The 23,655-nt window shown below is 30.6% G+C and overlaps 3 protein-coding genes across 8 annotated transcripts in view; 1 reads left to right on the forward strand and 2 right to left on the reverse strand.

Moving 5' to 3' along the window:
* Nucleotides 1-1,816, reverse strand: part of LOC108767655 (protein FAM160B1) — a 40,359-nt gene extending 38,543 nt beyond the window's left edge. The window contains exon 1 of the mRNA XM_018517628.1: nt 1,603-1,816. Coding sequence (XP_018373130.1) covers nt 1,603-1,713 — 111 coding nt within the window. The 5' untranslated portion in view covers nt 1,714-1,816. The remainder of the gene's footprint in view (nt 1-1,602) is intronic.
* Nucleotides 1-23,655, forward strand: part of LOC108767658 (BRISC complex subunit FAM175B) — a 37,952-nt gene that overhangs the window by 1,594 nt on the left and 12,703 nt on the right. The gene's annotated exons all lie outside the window — the stretch shown is intronic.
* On the reverse strand, nt 5,623-23,419 carry Hex-A (Hexokinase A). Of its 6 annotated transcripts, none has more exons than XM_018517631.1 (8): nt 19,730-19,777; nt 19,346-19,423; nt 9,420-9,582; nt 8,218-8,573; nt 7,915-8,014; nt 7,289-7,643; nt 6,756-7,026; nt 5,623-6,144 (listed from the first exon to the last, which is right to left on the reverse strand). In XM_018517631.1, exons 1-8 carry the CDS (start codon nt 19,760-19,762, stop codon nt 6,067-6,069), a joined length of 1,434 nt encoding a protein of 477 aa, XP_018373133.1. In that variant the 5' UTR covers nt 19,763-19,777; the 3' UTR covers nt 5,623-6,066. The 6 variants fall into 6 exon arrangements, with proteins under 6 accessions (XP_018373133.1, XP_018373136.1, XP_018373134.1 ...); XM_018517634.1 differs by lacking the exons at nt 19,346-19,423; nt 19,730-19,777 and adding exons at nt 13,051-13,147; nt 13,216-13,484; XM_018517632.1 differs by lacking the exons at nt 19,346-19,423; nt 19,730-19,777 and adding an exon at nt 23,163-23,419.

Here is a 23,655-nt window from a genome sequence, read left to right on the forward strand (position 1 = left end):
TATAATATATTTTTTTCAAAATAAGTTAAAATTAGAACACTGAAAGAAAAATGCCAGTACTAAATTTTAATGGATACTTATTTGAATAATGCCTACTGAACACTTATTTACAATAAATAAATGATTGTTAAATTAATGGTTTTGTACCAAATAAATGTATTTATATTTAGTAAACATTTAGTTGGTACTATTCAAACAAATAATGTATTAATCTTTAGAATTTTTTGGTGAAATATCAATGTTTTTTATTTACTAAAAAAAACCAAGCTAATAAATTATATAAAGAAAGTGAAATATCAAATATTTCATTACTAAGCACATTGAAAAAATAGAAAATTTTAAAATTCTATTTTTTACACAGGACATATATATATATATATATATATATATATATATAATATTAATCTAAAAAAAATAGCTCACAATAAAGTTATTTTTATTGTGATGATTTATTTTATTTTAACCCTTTGTATATTTAAAAAAAAATAGAAACGGTCAATAATAACCGGTCGATATTAATATTAAAGAAGATCTCGGGAGATGGTTTTGAAATTTGTGTAAGGCCACAGGTAAATTACATATCAACAATTAGATACTGTAGTCGGGAATCAAAGTGTAGATTACGATTACGAAATTAATTCCTACTCGCGTCAAATCAATTTGAGATCAAAACAGTTTTTAATTTTTCATATATTTTATTGCACAAAAGAATGGAAGAGATTAATTGCATATGAAAACAATGTTTTTATGTCAAAGTATGCGTAATATTACTCGATAAATGTTAGTAATATAATTTCAAATTGTTTGTCAATTTATTACATTGTCCAACTCGACGCGAATGTCCTTCTTTCAAATAGGAGAGAATTCTGTAAGCACTAGGTATTTGTTAATTGTTTTACACACACACATATTTTCTATTTACTTCTTATATTTTTCCGATACTTTTTTCATACATTTATTTTCATGTACTTGCTCTTATTTTTATCATATAAGAATATAGTTTTACGAGTCACTGGAGGAGTTGAAAAATATGTCAATGGTTTCTCTAGGAAGGATAGTTCGTCTGAAAAATCTTAAGAGCAACATCTCCAACTGCGAAAATATTACAGGAATAAATCTATAAATGTGGAAGAAATTTGTACATTTAAAATAGCTATAGTAGATGCGGAAAAATCTATACATTTAAAATAGTAATAGTTATTTTAAAGAAAGGAGATAATATTCATTTAATATAAAAGCACACACGAATTTTAATAAATTCTATCTATGGACTTAAAATTGTCAATGCACATATGCTATCTTGGTAGCGACTTATTATAAACTGTAAAAAAATTACAATACAAACGGCCTGTTCGTAAACACTCCTCTTTTCTGTCAATATTAAGTACATTCAATCGGATTTCCAAAAGGATTGCAAGATTGGAGTTGAGTGAGATCTTTTTGACATCACTCGTGTTCGACCGTAAAGTACATTAGGTTTCCCTCCCGTTGCGATAGGGAACTATTTAGCATATTTGTTATCGCTGAATGCAAGGACATAGCGCAACTGCGCGATTGGTAGCAGACGCTATCGTCGTCGCCACCGACTGATTATTTACTCACCACGTCAATGGCATTCTTCAGGGCGATCTGAATGCCGCTGATCATGTTAACTCTCTCGCAGGGATACACTCGCGCACAACCCTTATTCTCATCCGCGTACTCGCGAGACATTCCCGCGTAGTGTTGTCCAGTCGCGCCCCATCGTGTGGCGGAACAGATTTTTCTCTACAGCCTACAGCGGCCAGCGGCTTTGCGCGACTTTGACGTATCCCCCCCACGACCCACGACCCACGATACCAGACGATCGAAGGTGCACCAGGTGGCGACACCAGGATCACATGTGCGCCTGTGCGAAAAGTACACCCGGCGTCGTAAACAAACATCAACAGACACATGCGGAATGTCGCGGTCGCGATGGTATTGACGGTATGTACATACAGTGAGAGCAAAAAGTATTCGTACAAGGAAATTTGTTATAAAAAAAGCCTTATTTGTAGAAAATAAACATTAATTAGCAATTTTACACAATAAATACATTCTGTTCTAACATAAACGAACGAACTTCGTATATATTCCTGATTTTAGAAGTGAAATTTCTCGTCTGTATGAATACTTTTTGAGCATTCAAACAATACAATTTTTAATTTTCGTTTATTTTTCAGATATATTTTGTATAATTAATACACATCTTTTTGGTATATATAATTTTAAGAAACATACAGTCTATTTTATTTTTTATGAATAAATTGTTAATTATACAACAAGAAATGATCGTCAATTAAACATCGAATTGACGTCAAGTTGAAAGCATCGTATTTATATCGATTCGACATCAATACGATGACTTATTTCTCGCTGGATAATATTTACTTTTTAAAAATAAAGTTTTTTAAAAAAATATTTTCTTTGTACGAGTACTTTCTGTACTCACTGTATATACATACGTACATACGATTGAATGCATGATAGTATATATACTTACTCGTTGCGTTTACATTTTTTTCGTAAATAAGTCGCAAAATTATACTAAAATAGTCTCACAAAACACATACTTTCTAAATTCTTCAGAATAAAATATCTCATTTTAAAGAATAAAAATTAAAGCAATCATAAAAAAGAGTACATGGTTCAATTTTTAATCTTTAAAAATAAGATTTTACTCTTCAAAGTGAGATTCATTCTAAAAGCTTTAACCAAAGTAGGTAATTGAAGAGGATCATTAGCTCAGTTGCTAAATGTCGCGTATTGACAAATGGTTGCTTAACGAAAGTCGTGGGTTCGATTCCCTCATTTCAGACAATATGCTAAAAGACAAAGGGCGATATTCTTAATCTATTCTTCTTCTAAGACAATCTTAAATAATATCTTAAGATACAATCACCTGATTAGCTTATAACATTTTAAGACTGTTCTTAAAACAGTCTTAAATATAAGAATCGATTATATGAATACCATCCAAAGAAGTCTTTTAGAATATGAGTGTCTAATGGGCTTTCTAAAATAAGCCATTACCTAAGCTTTAAGTCTTAAGCTGTAAGAAATTGACCAATAAGGCCGAAAACTGATTTAATAGTTGATTCTTATATTTAAGATCATCTTGAGTACAGTTTTAAGATGTCATGAATCAATATGAGGCTGATCTTCATAGTTTGTTCTCACATTTCAAGATAGTCTTACATTCTTAGAGATGTTCTTAGGCTAGTATTTTCATAGTCGATTTTTATATTTAAGTACAGTTCTAAGATGTCATAAGCCAATCAAAGGGCCGTTTTAGCATCTTAAGACATTACTTAAAGCGGTCTTAAAATAAGAATCGGCTTTAGAATAAGATGCTAATATGGTCCTCTGATTTGCGATATCTTAAAATTGTACTTAAGATCGTCTTAAATATAAAATCTGAATAATGGTCAAAGACCGGTATTTATAGTCAGATCTTATATTTAAGACCGTCTTAAATACAGTCTTGAGGTGTCACGAATCAATCAGAGGGCCGCATTAATTTTAAAATATTATTTAAGATGATCTTGAAATAAGAACCGACTATGAATACCAGCCAAAGAGCTATATTAGCATCTTAAGATATTACTTAAAATAAGAACGAGTCTTAAAATAATTAGTCTTAAAATAAGAACGATCTATGAATACCGTATAGTCTATTATTCTTTTAATTCAACTAGTTTCAGCTCAGTTTCTTAAGGTTTAAAACTTAGCTAATGGCTTATTGTAGAAAGTCAATATAAGGTATTTAAAAGACATCATAAAATGTGTCTTCTAGATAATTTAGACATTGTGTTGTCTAGGATGGTCCATCTTCTGAGAAAATATCTTTGCGTTTCTCTGTAATTAATTTTTTTGAAACGTAACTTTGTATTTCACTGTTTACGCAGTAATTAAATAGCAATGAAAAGAAATATCTCTTTATTTGCATGATTATTTATTCTCAACAGCAACGTGTACATAACAATATTAATAACATTCTACATATAAAAAAAGTCATCGCTTGGAGAGCGATGATGTATTTGCTCATTCACTCTCGCTATCACTCGCTTTCGCTTTCTCTCTCTCTCTCTCTCTCTCTCTCTCTCTCTACTCTCCCCGGCTTTTCTGTTTCCATAAATAATTTTCCAATGACGGCAGTAAAGAGAAATAGTTCTCTTAAAATATCGTTGTATACTTGTACACACATTTTACATTATATTTATTATTTTTCTTTCCAGAAAAGGAAAATATTTTCCAAATACTCTCTCTAAAAACTTCTGTTCTATGTAATCTTACGAATAATGAAATAATCTTTTTGCTTGTAGTAGTACTACTTATAAATCCATTAATTAATACAATTTTATCTTCGTTAAAACCAAGGATATAAAATTGGAAATATTAAGCAAGAAAATCATTCGCACTTTAATTTGCATTACTTTATTTTTATATCACTTTATTAACTTTTGACTTAATTATACTCCGGTATGAGTACTCACTTAAGTGCTCGCAATCGTCGACGGAAAAAAACTCGCAAAATTTATAAGAATTGTGTAATTTTTAGATTTCAGAATTCCGAAATGTACACGGTGTTGTTGAAAACAAGCACACTAAAAAACCAACGAAACTTCGCGAGCCTTATCATTTATCTCATTAGGCCTTATCGCGATAATGATAAGGATATATACTCGATTAATAAAGCTGATAAAATTCCCCGAATGTTTTATCTTCCATGCAATCGTCAGAGATATCTAATAACTTAACAATATCATTATATATACAAGGTAACACTAAATAAAAACTGCTAATATAGAATCGAATAAATTCAATTTAAAAAAAATTTTTTTTAAATGATAATTCAGGATTAAAACTTTCCGATATTAAGGTTTCCAATTCTATGTATCATTCCAGCTAAACTTGAAAGAAGATACAATCTCATTTAAATTTATTTAAAATTGATTGAAAATAATTATGTCGCGATCTAATTTTTTGTTTCCTTATGAAGTCTGTAAGTATTTTATCTTCAACTACTAACCATAAAGGCAGCCTAAAGTATATTTTCCTTAAGTAGTAATCGTTTTTAAATTGATGGAAAATTTAAAACGTAAATAATATTCGATGATTTGGAGACATGATGCAATAAAATGAAAGGATTAACTGAAATAGTACTTAAATATCGATGAAAAACTGTATTTATTCTCGAATTAATCTTTGTTCTGACAATCGCTATGATCTATTTATCCTCGATTTAATTTGTTTACATTCATCAATATTTTTATTAACAATCAACAATTGACACGGCCACTCGATATTTCTTCTTACCAGTTTACTATATCCAGCAATTTACTCATTTTATTCAAATATATTTAACTCTCTCTCTCTCTCTCTTGCTAATTTTTCCTCGCAGAATCGCGAGATTAACCATTTACGCTAACGAGTGGATATGCGAATCACGCTAAATAGCGATCGTCGTACTAGATCGTCGCAGGAAGGATGTTCTTAGTTTTTTGGCAAGAACATTAACTAAATAGTCACCGTCTTCTAATCCGCTAATTGTAAGTTACTGTTTTTGTGCTCTATGTACAAGAAATATTCATCGCGTAATTTTTTTTGGATTCTATTCATTTCTTTTAAACTGCACTCTCTTACATCTTTTTACAAATTTTCAAAACAAGGCAGGTAACACGCATACTAGTGCATGTTACTTCAATATCTTTTTTTCTTTTATCAAAAACGAACTCGTAATCTAATTTTCAATATTTGATTACATCTTATATGTAATTACCTTTTCCTAACTGACAAACTATCCAGGTTTCGAAGAAGCCTAAAAAATGATTTAAAACGGTCTTAAAAGAAGGAAGAAGACAGAGAGTGTAAAAAGTGCAGCTGAAACGAACAAAAGAAAATAAAAGATTCCATATTTCTTTTCCATACTCGATCGCTTTCACTCGTTCACTCGTTCACTCTAGTCAGCTCTCTCATACCGTCGTTCGATTTTATATTACACGTAATTGAATTGCAGCTAACTCGCTACCGACTACCGCGTCTTCACCGCCTCTGCGACGCCACTGCAGCGACCAGAGCAGCGCCGCGGCCGCTACCGTCCTCCGAGAGCATCAAGTCAAACTGCAACAAAGAACTCAGTGAAATCAAGGAATAAAAATTACTTTGTTCGTTATAATATAGCGTTGTTTCGTTGTCTCATTCAAAAGAATTTGTTTCTTTAAATAAACGTAATTTCCATTCATTATATATTCTAGAGAGAGAGAGAGTAGTTTTTAAATAAAAATCTTAAGCTTTAATTTTACTTAATTTTTTACTTTGGAACAAATACATTTTTGTAAGATAAAAAATATACTCGTAATAAAAATAATATAAGAACTAAGGCTTAAATAATTTATAAAATTAATATAATAAATTTTCACGTTTTTATATTGAGCAATGCTCACAACCATCTACAACAGTAGGGGTACATACACAACGTTGAAACTTATATATTATTATAATTTCTAACTAAATCATGTTACATATTTTGCTCAAGATTGTTATTTAAATGAGTAGTTGATTTTTATATTGTGTCAAGGTTAACGTTGAGAATGACCCAATTAGGGTCGAAACGTTTGTTACAATAAACTGTTTGGTTTTTAATAACTTAGCATTAAGACCTTGCTTGGCTCGTAGCCCTATTTTTATTACACTCGTAATAGTTTCTTCATTTTCTATTCCATTATTCTTACCTTGTAGTTCTGAAGTTCGCTGATTTTCGCTGTCATGAGATCGTGGAAGTGTGGATGGAATCGGTATACCGATCCGTCAATGCCTACTGTGACATTATTCTCCCCTATTTTGTTTAGCAATGCTGCTATTCCTGCGCTCACCAGATGCGCAGCTCTCCTCGATACCACCGAACACACATATCTCACATTTTCACAATCTTGATCACTTACATTCCGCATTCCTAGCTCGGCTAATACATCCCGACAATTCGTATATCTACCTTTAGGATCACTGAAACACGCAAACATATTTTTAATTAATACCTGGAATTTTCATAGCTTAATCCTTAATTAATCACATGAAACGAATTTTAGTCCATATTTTATGATCCTTAATCATCGATAAGTAATGCTTTCGATTAATTTTTCTAGATAAAGCAAAGATTAGAGAGGTCTCTATCACGTAATCCAATTTAGCGCTTATGGTAAATCTGGAGAAATTTTATCTTTAATTATAATATTAATATGAAATTATAATATCAATTAATACTTACTTTTCGATCTCGGAGACGTATTTCGTGAAAAATTTGCCGCGTTTTCTGAGATCATTGGGACATTTACCGCCGAAGAGAAAGCCAGCGTTCACTAACTTCTCAAGAACCAGCCTTGTTAGTTCACCCATATACATGCCCGAGATCATTTTCTCAAACAGCTGCTTATTAGGATTGATAGAATTTTCATCTATGGCACGATCAAATTCGGTTATCACAAAATCTAGCACATCTTGTTCACCAAATGCGCCCCATTCTGTATTTATGAGCATATCGGGCTTGCCTGAGCTATAGTTGCCTGGAATCGCACATTGTACGTTTTTTGTTTTTTCGACGTAGCAGGCGTTGCTTCCAGTACCTATAATTGTATATATATATTGTAATACTTTACGTATTCAAATTTACGAAGAGATAAAATTTATTTGAGAATAGTAATAAAACTTATAATTTGCTAAGAACTTAATTTTCTTCAGCAATGTTATTTTTTTTATTATGTAGTTTAACATTTAAGTTTGCAAATTTATTCAAGTTCAAATTTATTTATATAAATTAATTGATATTTATACATTACGATAATAATCTATTATAAAATTCGTTTTAGTTAAAAAAAATTAATGTTATGTACATACCGACGATTAAACCGATTCGACAGTTTCGATTTTTCCAAGCACATGACATTAAAGTACCGGTGGTGTCATTTAAGATCGCACATACGTCGATTTTAACGTCCTGTGGAAAATTATATTTATATCGATTTTTTAAAATTAAGTTTTTATAACATCTTTGTAGAACATGAATATTAACTTTCAAACATCTCATTATAATTAATAAAATAACAAACGAATTAGATTGAAAAATTTAATATATATTTCATTATATAGATATATGTATCTGGATATAAAATATCTCGTTCCTATGCAACTCGCACTTACTTTTCTTCTACTAATTGCGTCTTCAAGAAGGGCAACGACATCTTCACCGATTACGCCGCTACAATTGAAGCCCTTGGTCCATCTCACCAGGTGGCCTTCTGTCAATCCGTACTGGGTCAGGGGAAAACTGAAGGTGAAACCTAATGGTAGTACCTCGTTCTGCAAATTCAGGTCCTTTACGAATAACGCCAAACACTGAGCAATGTGATCGAACAGCTGAGTACCGGTTCCCAGCATCAAACTCTGGGGTATTGCGTAGATCTTGCTTTTCATATCGAAATTCTGACGGTCCAATGTGATTAGCAACACTCTAAAATTTGTACCGCCCAGATCCAACGCCAAGAAGTTGCCCTTTTCTGTAAAAAAAAAATTAGACTTAACCGCAACTTTCTTTCAAGATCTAAGCAATTTTTATTTAATTCCTCCTTATTGATATTTGGTATAGTATCGTTTTTCTATAAAGCTTTTTTGTTTTCCCACGTTTCAATACATATGAATGAATCTTAAATTAATCTTCTGTATATATAAATTTGAGGATACAGAAACAATGCATAGTTGAATGACTTGTATCTTTCTATAATCTGTCTTTCTTTTTCTTTAGCATATAATTTCTCCAGGCTTATAAAAATATCCTAAAAATCTGCATAAATGTCAACAATCATAAACGAATCTTACTAAAATATAATTATATGTGTGCTTGATGAATTTTTACATTCGATTTTAATGTCAAGCTTTCGGACAGCACTTACTGCGTCTTAGAGGCCTTAACTCTTTACGACTATAGCCGATATTTCATTTGTGCGTTTTTGTCGTACGACAAATGTGTACAAGACAGAGAGGTCCTCGGATCTCTCTATCCTATAGCCAATCAACACGCAGGAAAAGCTTGTCGTACGATAAAAACGCACAAATGAAATATCGGCCTACAACTGTAGCGTTACAGTGTAACATTGTGCAAGTTTTGTATATAGTAAAAAAAGCTGCGCAACAATACTGTAACACTTCAGTTACAGTCGTTAAGAGTTACAGGATAGACCTTCTAGTCTTTTTATATATGAATTCCATATAAATATGCAATTGTTGTAAAATGCTTTAATATGATTGGTGTATACATTTGAATTATTTTAGATCCAATGAGGAATTAAGGACAAAACCAATCATATTAAAGAATTTTACAATTGCGAAGCTGCTTTCTTATTTACCTGTGCCATTCGGCAAATCTTGCACATAAGTGGTGAAACATTTGACGACCGCATCGTCGTGAGTTTCCCTCGACAAACCCTTGTTGATTTCATCGGTGAGCCTCTGCATGACCAGCCGGAGCTGGTTATCTGATAGGACGAGGTCCTTGCAGGCATCTCGTATCTACAGACAGATAAATGAACGATGAGACTCGTTATCGATCCGCATGGCGGTGTTATTGGGTGACCTTGAATCGTCCTTAGGCACCACGCGCACCACACAACACGACCGAACACGGGCATTGCATAACGTTCTCGCTCTCACTGATGCGCATATAACATCGAGAAATTTCGAACGCGAGACGATCGATCCTTTCACTATTGATTTCTGACCCCCGACGTCATACCGGTGAGAAATTCAGCACGAACACCCACCCAAATTGTACTTCCTATATGAATTCTAAGCGAAATTTCAAGTCGAGTTTTCTTTATTTTTTATCATATACTTATTAAACTACGCATTAACTCTTTATAGGAAAAAAAATGATTCTTCAGTCCTTGAACAGAACAAATTTTCTATATATTTCTATACATTAAACTATTTTTGTCAGTAATATGATGTTTCTTTATAAGCGTTCGGTTTCTTGAAGATTTCACGTCTTAACGTTCGAAGCGATAAAAAGAAAAAAAATATAACTTGAGAGATCTTGAGTGGAAAGTTTTAATGTAACGCAGCTAACATGAATAGATTCTGCAAACACGAAAGCATATGCATTTAGGCACATATAAGTCTTAAACATTAAAAAAATAAATAGAAGAATAAAGATAAAAGTAACGTTTACTCAGATTTAATAATGTCAATTTAATTATAATTCAGTATATTTGACAGTTAATAAAAATAGAAAATATTTTTAATTATAAATGGAAGCAGGATACTTGAACCGATTAAAAGATATCATATTTCCCGCCAATTTGATACGTTCTTTCTCCCACCGAGAGCGTAATGAAACATCGATTTATGACGTCACTGACACACCCGCCCGCTGACCAATAGAATCCATCATGAATGAATAATAGTAAAATATACACGCAGCGTATGCAAAAGTACGTGAGTTAATGCACGTGACAAAACGTATTATAAATTTGGATTCATAATTTTTTTATCGTAGCTTATTTATAAAGATATGTGTATCATAAATTTTGAACAGAAATAAAATCTATAATTGTAAAACTTGAGTCCACCTACGTGCAAAATGTATAAATTGTTTGACAATTTGTAATAAACATAAATATGAATACATAGTATAAATATGTATTTATAAATTTCATAATAATAAATAATATATAGATATATCTGTTACATATTTTATTAATTTATAAATATATATTTACATATATTTGTAAATTAACAAGTATATATTAGATATATGTATTATCCATTTATTATTATAAAATTTGATTATATAGCATAAAATTAAGTATAGTCGAAGACACATCTTAAAGGATAAAGTATACATCGCATGTCTCAACGATATTCAACGGTAACGATGGCATCTGCGTTCAACGGTCAGAGATTTCTCTTGATAATACTTATTTATATTCTCATTTACATTTGTGGTCTCGTTTACGTAGCTAATTGCATGATTCAACTACTTTCAAAGCTGCTCGCAAAAAACGAAGAAAACAAATGAACCGCGCTTTGTGAACTGCCTTGTGACTGCGAACTCGTCAGACAATGTACTAACATACGCAGCTATACGTTAACCCTTAACTGCATTCCATTTCTTATCTTCCTGCTTATCTAACCTGATTCTATCATCTACTTTCCACTTCATAATGTACGTATTATGTAATTAACTTATTAATTTATGTATTTATACCGCGTTGTATGTTAATTAAAGAAAAAAGCAAATATCAGTTAATTTTTATTTTTAGCATCACCTTTTAAGTAAGTTATACACTATCTAGTTTCATTAGATCATTTGCCGGATAATTTATGTGTAATATCAAATTATTATCTTCATTCTTTCCATTAATAGAACTCTGTTTACTGCGTTTTATTACAGCAGCAGCAGCAGCAACACACTAAATTCTGTCGATTTCCTTTATTATTCACAAACGTTAACGGTAAAGATTCAAAACGATTCTCAGCGAATACGATTAAACGATTCCGTTATTATACTGTTGACATCGTCATTGTTGACATTTACTTAGGAGAGATGTGCGTTTCTTACGCGAGATCAATTCTATCACACAGCATCCCTTCGCGCATATGTAATTGTATTATGTCATTCAATAAACTTTTCTTGAAACTTTTATTATATCTTATATTTATTTTTTTTACATTTTTACAATTATTTCTGCTTTTGGAGAAAATTATGAAATATAATAAAATGATTGCGTTACAATGTTTCTAAAAAAGAAATGGAAAATTCTCAAGTTATATTCTTCTAACATTGCGAGGCTCAATTGATATTACTCAACTGTTAATTGTCCCAATTAAGTTTCATTCTTGATTTTATTTCTTTAGTTATTTATAATCGAAAATATTTGTTTGTTTGACTTTTTTCAAAATATAAGAAAGAAGTTTAATTTTAAAAAGTCTATAAAATTTTTCAACAATTATAAAATTTTTATCGTTGATTATCGTTCGATCTCTCTCTCTCTCTCTCTCTCTCTCTCTCTCTCTCTCTCTCTCTCTCTTTTTTTTTTTTTTTATTTTTATAACTTGCCTTATTTTTTTTTAGAATTCGTATTCTATCAAATTTTTTTTTCTGTATCACATCTTTTTTATTTTTAATCCAATATTTATTAATTTTATTTTTTAATCTATTTGCTTATCTTGTTTATATTAATATCGCTTGTAACACTTTATAAACCATGCAATCAAAATTAAAACGAAAAAAAAATTCGATTTATTATAATCATAGATATTTCTTTTATCTTGATATTTTTTTATCTTGTTTCCATATATTTTCGACCGGTAACTTTAAATATTCATTTCTACTTAATATTCAAATACTTCTAATACTTTTATGCATTTTATTATTACTTTTAATTACAATTTCTTTGATGTAAAAGCGAGAATTATTTTATTATTAATCCATCACTGTATTTCAAATATTTTAAACATTTTTTCCTTTAAGATTTTTTAATTTTGTGCATCCTATTATTCAGGTCTAGTGACCCATTCCTCTAATCTATCTTTTGAGCTCTTGCCTCTTACACTTTTGATAGTAATAATTAAGAAATTATATAGTCCTTAAATAATCATAAACATCGCCTCTTCTTCTTTTTCTCTCTTTTCGCCATCTTTTAATGTTCTCTCCGACCTTGCTTTCTAACCTTGGCTCCAATTTTAGTTAATCTTTCAAGCTTGTTTTCTACATCCCTGATCTTCTCAATATATTCCAAATGCAGGTAATTTGAAGAAATAAAATGATAAAAATCGAATTTTAAACTAGTCTGATTTAAATGTTATGGAAATTATAGGAAATATTAAATAAATACCAAGCTTTTTATCGAGCTTTCCTCAAACGTCTTCTAGTCCAAGTGTACATGATGTCACACAAACAGACATACACAGAGACACAGATACACATTTTGCCCTTTAAGCTTCTTCTAATCATTCACTGTTCGACCACTCGCTCACCTCCTGCTTGATCAAGTCACTGCATAACGTGGACGTCTTCATGGCCCTCCCAACCTCGCACTCGGTAGTGGAGCCCTCGAGAAGCTTCGTGGTTGCTGATATGAACGACCAGCAATAGGAGAAAAAACGTAAATCGAACGCACGTCGATCTTTTTCCCTCTATCTATGTTCAACCTCGTCGATGTCGACTTAGAGACTAGCTTAGCTCGACTAGGAAGTGGAGTTTTTGATTCCTGATAAATATATGAATTACGAACTGTCTCTGTGAACTTTGTATCGCGACTGGCTAGAATGACGGCGCCTGTTCGTCCGTTCCCCACAAGAGCGATTCTGATAGAGGGAATGGAACTTGTGTTCATAGTGGGGCGAAAGGAGGCCATGGAGGAGGCAATGGTACCAGTGATGACCCGTTTTCTCATTTCTCCCCGTGATTTTACCAACAATTATTGCAAAGGATCTGTCCTTTTTTTCTACAAAGAAATTTAACGAAATATTATTCTATTTTATTAGATCATTAGGTAAAAAATTGAATTTTAAAAGATCCAATTTTATCTAGTACCCTATAAATACATAGGTAAAATTCTTGCTTAATTTTTATCTTCTGATTTTTACTCTTTTGTTATATATAATATAATATTATTCTTTTCAATTTCTTATCTTCAGATGTTATTTCATTTTATTTTTATTTACATTACTTTTAAATACTTTATGATGTACGCAGTACAAGTACTGTAAACATGAATAACAGTTGTGTAATTAATATGATTAATGAGGTAACCAAGTTAAACAATTACATGTGCTTAAAGATCTATTCGTTGATTACCATCGAAATTTTTTGTGTACATATTTTTTTTAATTATAATTTTATTGCAAGAAAAAGCTGTTTATACATATTATAAACATTTGATTAAAATCAAAATAATAATATATTTTTTAAATTACGTAATTAAAGTTTTAAATTACGTAATTAAAGTTTTAAATTAACTTAATTATGAATAAATAATTCTCTTTTAACGCATTAAAGGTTTAATTTAATTAAACAATTTATTTTAATTATATACAAATTAAATAAACAATTTTTAATAGTTAATTTAAAATTTTATAATAGATTATATATAAAAATATTTAATTAAATTATAATGTCCAAAATATATTTCTTTTTATTTGTATTTCAAATCGCATGAAAACTTTTTGTTAACATCGCAAAAAATAGAGATCGCTTATTTTCTAATGTAATGAGCCGGCACTGCGGCAAATCAGTTAGTGGTGGAAGAGTGAGTGGGGTGGCAATGGCAGCAGAGAAAGAGGGTGACTTTCCCCTCGCATACATTCGATGTTAAGGTGGAAGCTCGTCCTCAAGGGCAAATGGATCAAAGCTTTTATGAAATGGGTATTTCCTGTATTATTTCCTAATATGATTGACCAACCGATACTCAATTATATATAATTTCGTTGATTAGTTAAACATACTCGTATAATAAAGAACATATTATTTCTATCTCTTGAGTCGCCTTAAATCTTTTATGAATGATTTTATAATTCACTTATATGGAAAGTGATTTTAACGATTTCGAAAATTATAAATATTATTAATTTTATCATTGATTGTATAAGTCGTGGTGAAATAAATGGAAGTAACTTAATATCTAATTCAGATAAAAAAATCATAAAAATTGAATATTATTTGTTGGTACAAATCGATCTAAAATTTATTTCTACAGCAATTTTAAAGCAGTCATTGTATAAAAATTCTGTTTGAATAAATCTGTATTATATTTGAGTGAAAAAATATTGGATAAATTCAGGTTAATACCATCAGATGGCAGAACTATATTGATCATAACTTTAATTAATATTGAATTTTATTGATATTGAATTTATCGAAGTTGATTACACCATTATGATGAAATTCACTGCTTCAGACGGATCTTTTAAAGGATGACGCAACGTTTCAGTGAGTTAAAACATGTGGGAGCGAAAGTCGGATCGCAATTGGTCGACCCCGGGGGCTCGCCCGTTCAATCCCTCGTTGGTGACGTCACCAAGTCTCTCCTTTAAGAGACGAAAATATATACTGCTACCTACTACTACACAAGCTATCTCGTTTTAACGGCATAAAAAATTATACATAATGTAAACATATATTAGATAATAAATGATAAAATTACATAATATTAATATAATAAATATTTAGCTTTAATATAATAAATATTTTGTAATTTTGAATTCAGAATTTTTTAAATTCTGGCGATTATATACATATCAAGAATCATATGATTCAATCGTTAGAAATCTACGACGTGTTGCAATTTATGCGTAGCGTTGTTATCCGTGATTGTGCGAAAGAGATTACTTTATATTAAGGTATTAAACTTCCTAAGCTAGTGTGTCTCTTTGAATTGTCAATAAACACAAGACCGGACTTGACAAGGCGCGATCGATAAGATAACGTCTGCTTAGTTGTCAGTTATCGATGCAATTTAGTTTCGACATTTTTCATATGCTTACCTAATTATAGAAAAGCACACATTGAACAAAGAATAAATATAATAAAAGAACAATGTTTTTTGTATATGTAATGAATATGTATTTATAGGAAGGAAAACTGTAATCGAATGATTATTTCTATAATCGTAAATATATAATTTGTATTCATTATTCATTTTTCAATTCGTTTTTCTTTTTTCAAGAAAAAATTTTTTAATATTAATTCTCTCTCTCTTTCTTTCTCATTTTATAAAATTTTATATAAATCTGTGATTTAAAACGATGAAGAAAATAAACTCTCTCGCTATGTTATTATTTGTTAAATCATCCTATTCTAATAGTTATTTCCTTCCTGAGTTATCTCCAATTATCTTGCGATATCTTTTCTTAGTTCCTGATGACAATTTCCTTTCTAACAGGAATAATACTTTGCATTGTGAGTATGATGCGTTATGTATATTTGCATTTTTCGCGAGAAAATCAACGAACTATTAGCCAAAATGAACCATTCAGATAGAAAGTAAACGATATTTTTTATGTCGCCATAATGACGTAAGTTTGCACCACGCGAATATACGAATAAGAATTTTTGTATATTTTGTTCTTTTATACATTACAACACTTGTAAATTTTAAAAAGATCGGAGAGAGTGATTTTTGTCCAAAAAAATCCAGTTTTGTCTACAGAATTGAATGAGATCCGGTTCTTTTTAATGAACTTATGACATTTCTGATGTTGATAACCCTGTCAGAGTAATTCAATCAGTCTTATCGACGACTCTGCTCAATAATCTAAACAACGATATAAACACATTTCCGATTATATCGTTTATTCGGTGGATTGTGTATCTCGACGGATTTTCGTGCCTTTTGATAAAAGCCAAAACGTCGTACGTATAAACTTTGTGCATAAAATTCTCTTGTTTTTCCTTCTGCATTAATTATTTATTGACAACGATTAAAGTCCGGGTGTTTCGATAAAATTGTCTTTATAGGCCTCCGATATTTCGTTAGGGTTATCGTCTCTGACGATACGTTCTCTGATTGCGCAAATATATAATACAGTCACTTTTGTAATGTAGAAAAGCAATGAATGGTAAAAATCTTCGATATTTTTGTTACGAAAATATGTTTCTAAATTGAGCGAAGAAACTGCGGTTAACGTTCGTTGTGTTCCTTCCCCTTCTCTCGTCGGTTATATACATAGCAGAAAACGTGCTGAAAAGATACCCAATAATTCTAACATATATTTTTAAGTACCTTTCTCTTTTTTTCTTTCTTTCTCCCTCTCTTCGCTGGAAAAAAAATGCGTACGTCCACATGCGCATTTCGAGCTTGTGTGTATGATTTTGTACATATGCGCGCCTTTAAAATCGAGAAATTTTAAATTTTTAATCTATTGTCCCAAATTGTAAGAATTAATTTAAAAGCCTTCTGGTATTTTCTTCTAAAAGTTAAAAAAATGTTTTCACATGTTTTTACATTATATTTTATTTTAAAATCATGAGGAGGAATGTTGTACAAAAATTTCCTAATTTTTTCACATTTTCTCGAATTCATTGTTGACTTGAAAAATTGCAAATTTTTCACGAAAAATAAAACAAAAAGTTTTTTTGCACAAAAAATATATCGCTTTAACACGCAATACCTGGTTATCGCGAAACATTTGTGCGAATGTGTACTATAAAACTTTTGAAACATTTTATATGCAATGACCTAGTACTTTAGATAACAGCTTCGCCAAGTTACTTAGCCTTGTAGTTGAGTGCGTCGTATCTAATGCGACAAGAATAGGTTTTATAATTGTATATAATCGAAGTGAAGTAAGTGGAGACAGATAGAATTCAGTGAACGTTTCAAACGTCGCGTGAAACAGGATCGTCGCGATGTTACATAATATGCACGTTGCTGTTACAATCGTTACTTCTATGTGCGGTGCACAGTAATACAATACGTGACATACAGCGACCAATGGTCGATGCAGCTAATAACAACGTCAAACTGAAGCGTCTACATTTATTAACTACGTCAACGCATGATTTAATTTTTTACATAACTTTTTTACGTTCGCAAATGAGAAAAGAGATAGTAGAAAAAAATGGCAAAGCATGCGTCACGTATCACACGTGAGAAATCTTGAAGATATTCCTAATCAATTAAAATAAAACACTGAGAATATTAAATTATCTACTAATTTACAATTTCCTCATCGATGTAATAGGATGCTTAAATGAATTCGATCTTTGAATTATTCCAACTTACAATGGGCTTATCTTCAGTAATAAACAATTGAGAGAAATTGAGGAAAAAAAATAGAAGGTAGAAAGAAAAAGAACGGTTCTCTTAAAAGATTGTTTATATTCTAGAACCTAGGAAAAAAAGAAAATATAAGCAACAATGTGAAGAAAAAACACAAATATAATGAAAAAATATAATATAAAACATTATTTGATTAAACAAAATTTTAAGTCATCTGATTGATTGATAATTGATTGATGAGCAGTTTTTGATAATAAATAATTTATGGTTTTTAATTAATAATTCATTATTTATTTTTCTGAAATTTTTCGCTTTTCCACATAAAACACATAATTAAAATACATAAATAATAAAAATATAAATTAGAAGTAAAAGGTGCTACATTATATCTACGATTTATGCAAGAAGAAAAAAGTAAAGGTACTTTATTTAAGAAAAATTCCTGAATCTTGGAAATGTTTCCGTAAACTAAAATTTCTTCTAAAACATGAAGAGAGAAAAGTGCAATAATGTTACAATGTGACAAACCGAGAATTCTTTTTCACTGTAAGATCTTCTTTGATGAACGGAATGAGATAACATTCATAACGCGTTATTAATATTCAACGTTGATGACGTCACACGGTGTATATCAAACACGCTATTATTATTTAGCAACGTACTAACTATTCATCAATAACGTATTTCGATTAAAAGTTTCGCGTTGCATTAAATATTACGTAAACAATACAAAACATGTTCCATATTCACTAATCCAATTCCAGTGGTATGCATTTATCGAAACGTATCCGGTGACAAAAACAGGAGGAAAGAAAGAATAACTTACTCGCACAGTTCTTCTTTTGCTAACAGCATACATTTTTTCCTAATGAGTCATCGTATATATCGTGTTTCTTGAAACAAGAATTTAGATATCTTTAACCTTAATTAAGATTTTAAATTCTAGCAGCATTGGGTCGTTGCATTTGAAATATTTTTACAAAGTATAATATAATATATAGGACCGATTTCAACGATGGATTCAGTACATCATTTTAAAATACCGATTCTCATTTCATCTTTGTATGAATTACTATTGGTATTCATATCAAGTAATAATTCAAGGATCTTAGAGAAAATTAAAATCGCGTTAAATTAAAATAATTCAATAGCTTTTTATGTTATCAAAATGAGAAGGCATTTTAATATTTTTTTTTACGTTAATATGACTCTCTTTTAAATGAAAGTTATTATGAGGTAACGGACTGTTCTTGTCACATCATATAAAAATATAGAATAATTTTGTGAATAATGTGAATCTCTTTTGATTTGTTATGACTCTATGAAATAAAAATTTGAAAAATCGTAAATATTTATGACAAATAAAAATATATATTTTGAAGGAAGGTAATATATTATCTTAATATTTCGTATTACTCTTTCGCAATTATTTTTCTATGTCAATCTTTCCCTATACTTTTGTACTTTCTGATTCTATTATTATTAATTAAATTATTTGGTTATTAATTTGACATAAACTAATTTAGTATAATATAAAAAGATTGGATTGCCTGTTTAGACACTTCTAGGGTGCACATTTCCACTTCGTTGCTCTTGCAACAAGGTCTTCGAATAAACACCGTAACTGGCTGGAATCATTGTGCCAAGATTGTGCTACTTGGTTGATATAATTTCTTACGTAAGCAATATACATATATTTGATAAAAAAATTTCTAATTATTGACAATTATAAAGTTTTAAATTATTTTCGATTATAGTTTTAATTACATATTTTTTCAACATCATAAAATTTTAATTTATTTTTAATAAACATTTTATTTTATGTAATGTATTATACATTTTTAATTTAAGTATATAGTCAAATGTATGAACGCTGTCTTCATAACCTGCCTAACATGATTATGTTTGTTGATTAATGATCGTATAAAAATTACCAAATTTGCACCGGGCACATATCCTGGTTCCATAAGTAAACAGAAACAAATACTTTGTTTAAGAATATAAACAATTCTTGAGAAACTCAGAAATTAAATATATGATAACATATGAACTGTGTGAGTATCGTAATGACATGCGCTGAAGTTATTTTCAAACTAAGCATGCTACTCTCTGAAATCGATAATCAAGACAAAAAGAGAAATCTAGTTATATCTCTCTATAAATTTTTATTTTGTTGTATTTTTCATTAGGTTTTTAATTTTCTTAAGATGATTCTTTATTAAATCGAGTTATCATAGAATGTTTACTTTTTTAATGAAGTTGAAGTATCGAAATTGACGTGGGCAAAATTCTACGGTAAGTTAATGATGAAATAAGAGAAAAAAAATGTTGAAAATGTAACTTTTCACGTATAACTTGTGACAGATATAAGGTTCGCAGACGCTTCTTTGAATAATTGCAACCAAATCTTACCATAGACTTTTCTCAAAAACGAAATTATAATAGTTTTAAAAAATTACGATTTTAATGGTCACAATAAAGTAATAGATAAACGGCCATTCTGGAAGGATATTTACATGCACAAACTTGCATATAAATTTAACCTCGAAAAGTAAACATAATCTCATCTTGTTTTCGTTTGATAAAGATGCAGTTTGATTTACTATATCGTATGTTCCATACTATTTCATTAAAATATAATTTTAATATTTTATCCAAATTATGCAGATATTTGTAATTTTGGGTGGGCCTTGGTAAGACATTTCAAATTTTCGGTACTTTACTAAAGAACCATCTTAAAATATATATCTTAAAATTTTTCACTTAATAGCTTTATTAAAATATCGTAAAAAAGATAAACGTGAGCAAGATAGTTCCAATTATTCCAATTATAGTATCAAAAATTAATCTTAAAAGAACTTTTTAAATTAATATATTTTTTTTAATTAACATTTTATTATATGCAATACAAATGTAATAAAAATTAGATATGATTACTGAAATAATAATACTTTTTAATATATTTTTTCCTTTGATATCTTATATAATGAAACTAGATTAAAATTATCAACATAAATTATTTCTTTAATTAAATTCACAATAAAGTCTTCATTAGAAAAAATCTAAATACACAATAAAAAACAGGAAACCAATTACAACTAATAAGAAGCACTAAATGCACTTCTATAACTCACTAATAATACAGCTATTCTCTTTTAATTATTTTGATAATTAAATTCACAATTATAAGAAATTCATAATTGTGCCAGGAAAATTAAAAATGTCCAAGAATCACCGAAATAATATCTGAATAGTGATGTGTTTTTGTCATGGAAAATCTTATATAAGAAGAAACGTGTAAATTACCTCGTCTGTCGGATTTAAGTACATTTCCGGATCCCGATAAGACATTTCAGAATCCCTTCTCGAATATCTTCGTATATCTAATGTTTCTTTCTTGCTGTAACACTTGCATATTCTGCTGAATAACGATCTGTTTTTTGTCTTCATGTTGTCAGCTCACCTTGACACCTCCTTTGACCTTGACCTTGTCCTTGACCCTGACCTCTCTCTTACGTTTTCCTAGTAAAATGATAATTTCGGGACTGGTCCTTCCACACGATTGCTGCGCGATTATTGACTGTTCAAGAACAATATCAAGAGACATCTGACCCTGAATAAACACTTGGCGAAATAATTTTATCCCACGCGTTATTGGCGCCATCTGAAGGTGTTCGTCTTCCGAAATATAATGCGCATGAGAATTGAAAATCAATGAATACGCCAGCCGAAATCATTATCCCTATCACCAAGATTTTAAGACTTTTCTGATTTTGTACGAAAAAAAGAAAAACAAAACGTAATATCGTATTAGAACTAGTAGAGGACAAAACAACAAGAGAATTAAAAAAGGGAAAGATGAGAAATGGGAGGTTCAATATCATGTTCCTGCCTGGCCGAAAGTTCTAAAAATAGATTTCTCGGAAAGCAGTGATTTCCCTAACACATTTTTATTACTGAAATTGATCTCGTCTGAAAAAGCAGAAGACGCCGAATAAATTACGTCGAATTTGATATTAGGTACAAACAATTTTGCACGAGGCTGTCTATATATCTAACAATTACTTATTGGAAAAATTTTACGGTTCTAGATATCTAACCTTAAATGTACCTACTCAGGAGGAAAATTCAAACGCCCCGCCATTTTGCTTTTTATAGGGTCATTCTACGTACGTCTACGAGCGGGCATTGTTTCGTCGTAATTTCCTGGCACGAAATTCAAATATTTCGCAAAATTTCGCATTATTATTTTAAGTATAAAATATACTTTTTCATTTAACATTCAAAATATTAGAGATATTAAAAGATTCTCGAGAGAAATGCTCCTATTTTCACGTTGATGGAAATACAGAACAATTTAGCAGTAGAAAAATTAGAAGTAGAACAGGTTGATTTCTTCAAACAACAAGAGGAAAAAAAACGAATGTATGCCACGCCACGTCACACAATGAAGACAAATTGTCCAATAAAACTAATAAATCATATTTTTGAACAGTCCTACGTAAACTGTTATATCTTTGAATTTGTCCCATAAACTGTCGTATCTTTATAACAATGAAATATGTATTTTTAAAAGTATTTTTTTTAGTATAACTCTGTTCAACGAGAGAATGACCTCAGTTTGCGCATAGCAGACAATGTAACACTGTACAACGCTATGAAGTATGCTGTACTGCGCAAAACAGACAAGTTTTCGTCCGATCCGAGGTCATTCTCTCGTTGAACGAAAATCCTTATAGGAAACCCTTGTTTAGCACTCTAAGATTTTTTCTCATATAGATAGCTATAAGAAAAATTGTGGATCGATTTCAAGAAAGAGAATTTGATCTGTCCGCATATTTCACAACTTGATTGTTCCTTTTTGGTCCTATCAACGATTTTTTATTGTGATACGTTCAATGATGAGCCGCTGTAACAGTCTATATGCAAGTAATAAAAATAAAAATGTTATGTAAAATATACTTGAGAATACGAAGATTAAAATCTATGATAATTCATGTCTGTAGTTGAGCATGATCTTATTATCGTCGGTCGAATTAGATAACGATATCGATTTTGAAGATCTCCTTTCCGCAGATTAACTTTTCGGAGTACGGCGGAAATTACAATATTATCACAAACTGCTTGAAAATAATCCTGCTTAGAAATACATAATCCTGTTTTGCATTACGAAATATCAGATATTCTCCCATGTTATAAATAATATCGAATTTACGTGCGTTTCGTCATACAAAACATCGAGAGTTATTCGAGTTCATTACACGGGGTATGTTAAGGACGAAAGAATAGTTTTGCACAAAAAAATTTGTGTACTTACGCAACGAAGGTCAAGGATGCCGCGAAAGGAGGGAGGGATCATCGACTCACCGATTGGTCAATGTGCTCCCATTTTTCCCCGACATAGTCCCAGACTTGTTCGGTCATTATTCGCGAAAAAAAAAGATGAAGAAACGGTAGAAACACGATAACGAGATACAATAAATATCGATGGAGGTCGTGATTAGTGGCAAGCAATCACGACACTCTCGGGATCACTGTGAGCTTACATCATTTGCGCCGATATTCGCGGCTGCAAATATAGCCAATCTTCAAATATGTATGTATCTCTTGTTCCTGTGTGTGACTCTGTATAGGAATACTTTGACTGCATGCGCGATTTTCGTGGAGTATTTTGGGCGAGTCAGTGTGTAGAGATAGAACCAAGTATCTTGCGTGACAGTGTTCACACTTACTCTATTCTAATTAGGTTGTTCGGAACTCCTCGCAACTGCTTCAAGGCGCGAGAACGACATGACGAAATGAATATTAATAGGAGATTAATGAATATTTACAAGAGATAAATCCACAGACACGGCTCATA

The sequence above is a fragment of the Trachymyrmex cornetzi genome, unplaced genomic scaffold, assembly GCF_001594075.2.
Source record: "Trachymyrmex cornetzi isolate Tcor2-1 unplaced genomic scaffold, Tcor1.1 scaffold713, whole genome shotgun sequence".
NCBI lineage: Eukaryota > Metazoa > Arthropoda > Insecta > Hymenoptera > Formicidae > Trachymyrmex > Trachymyrmex cornetzi.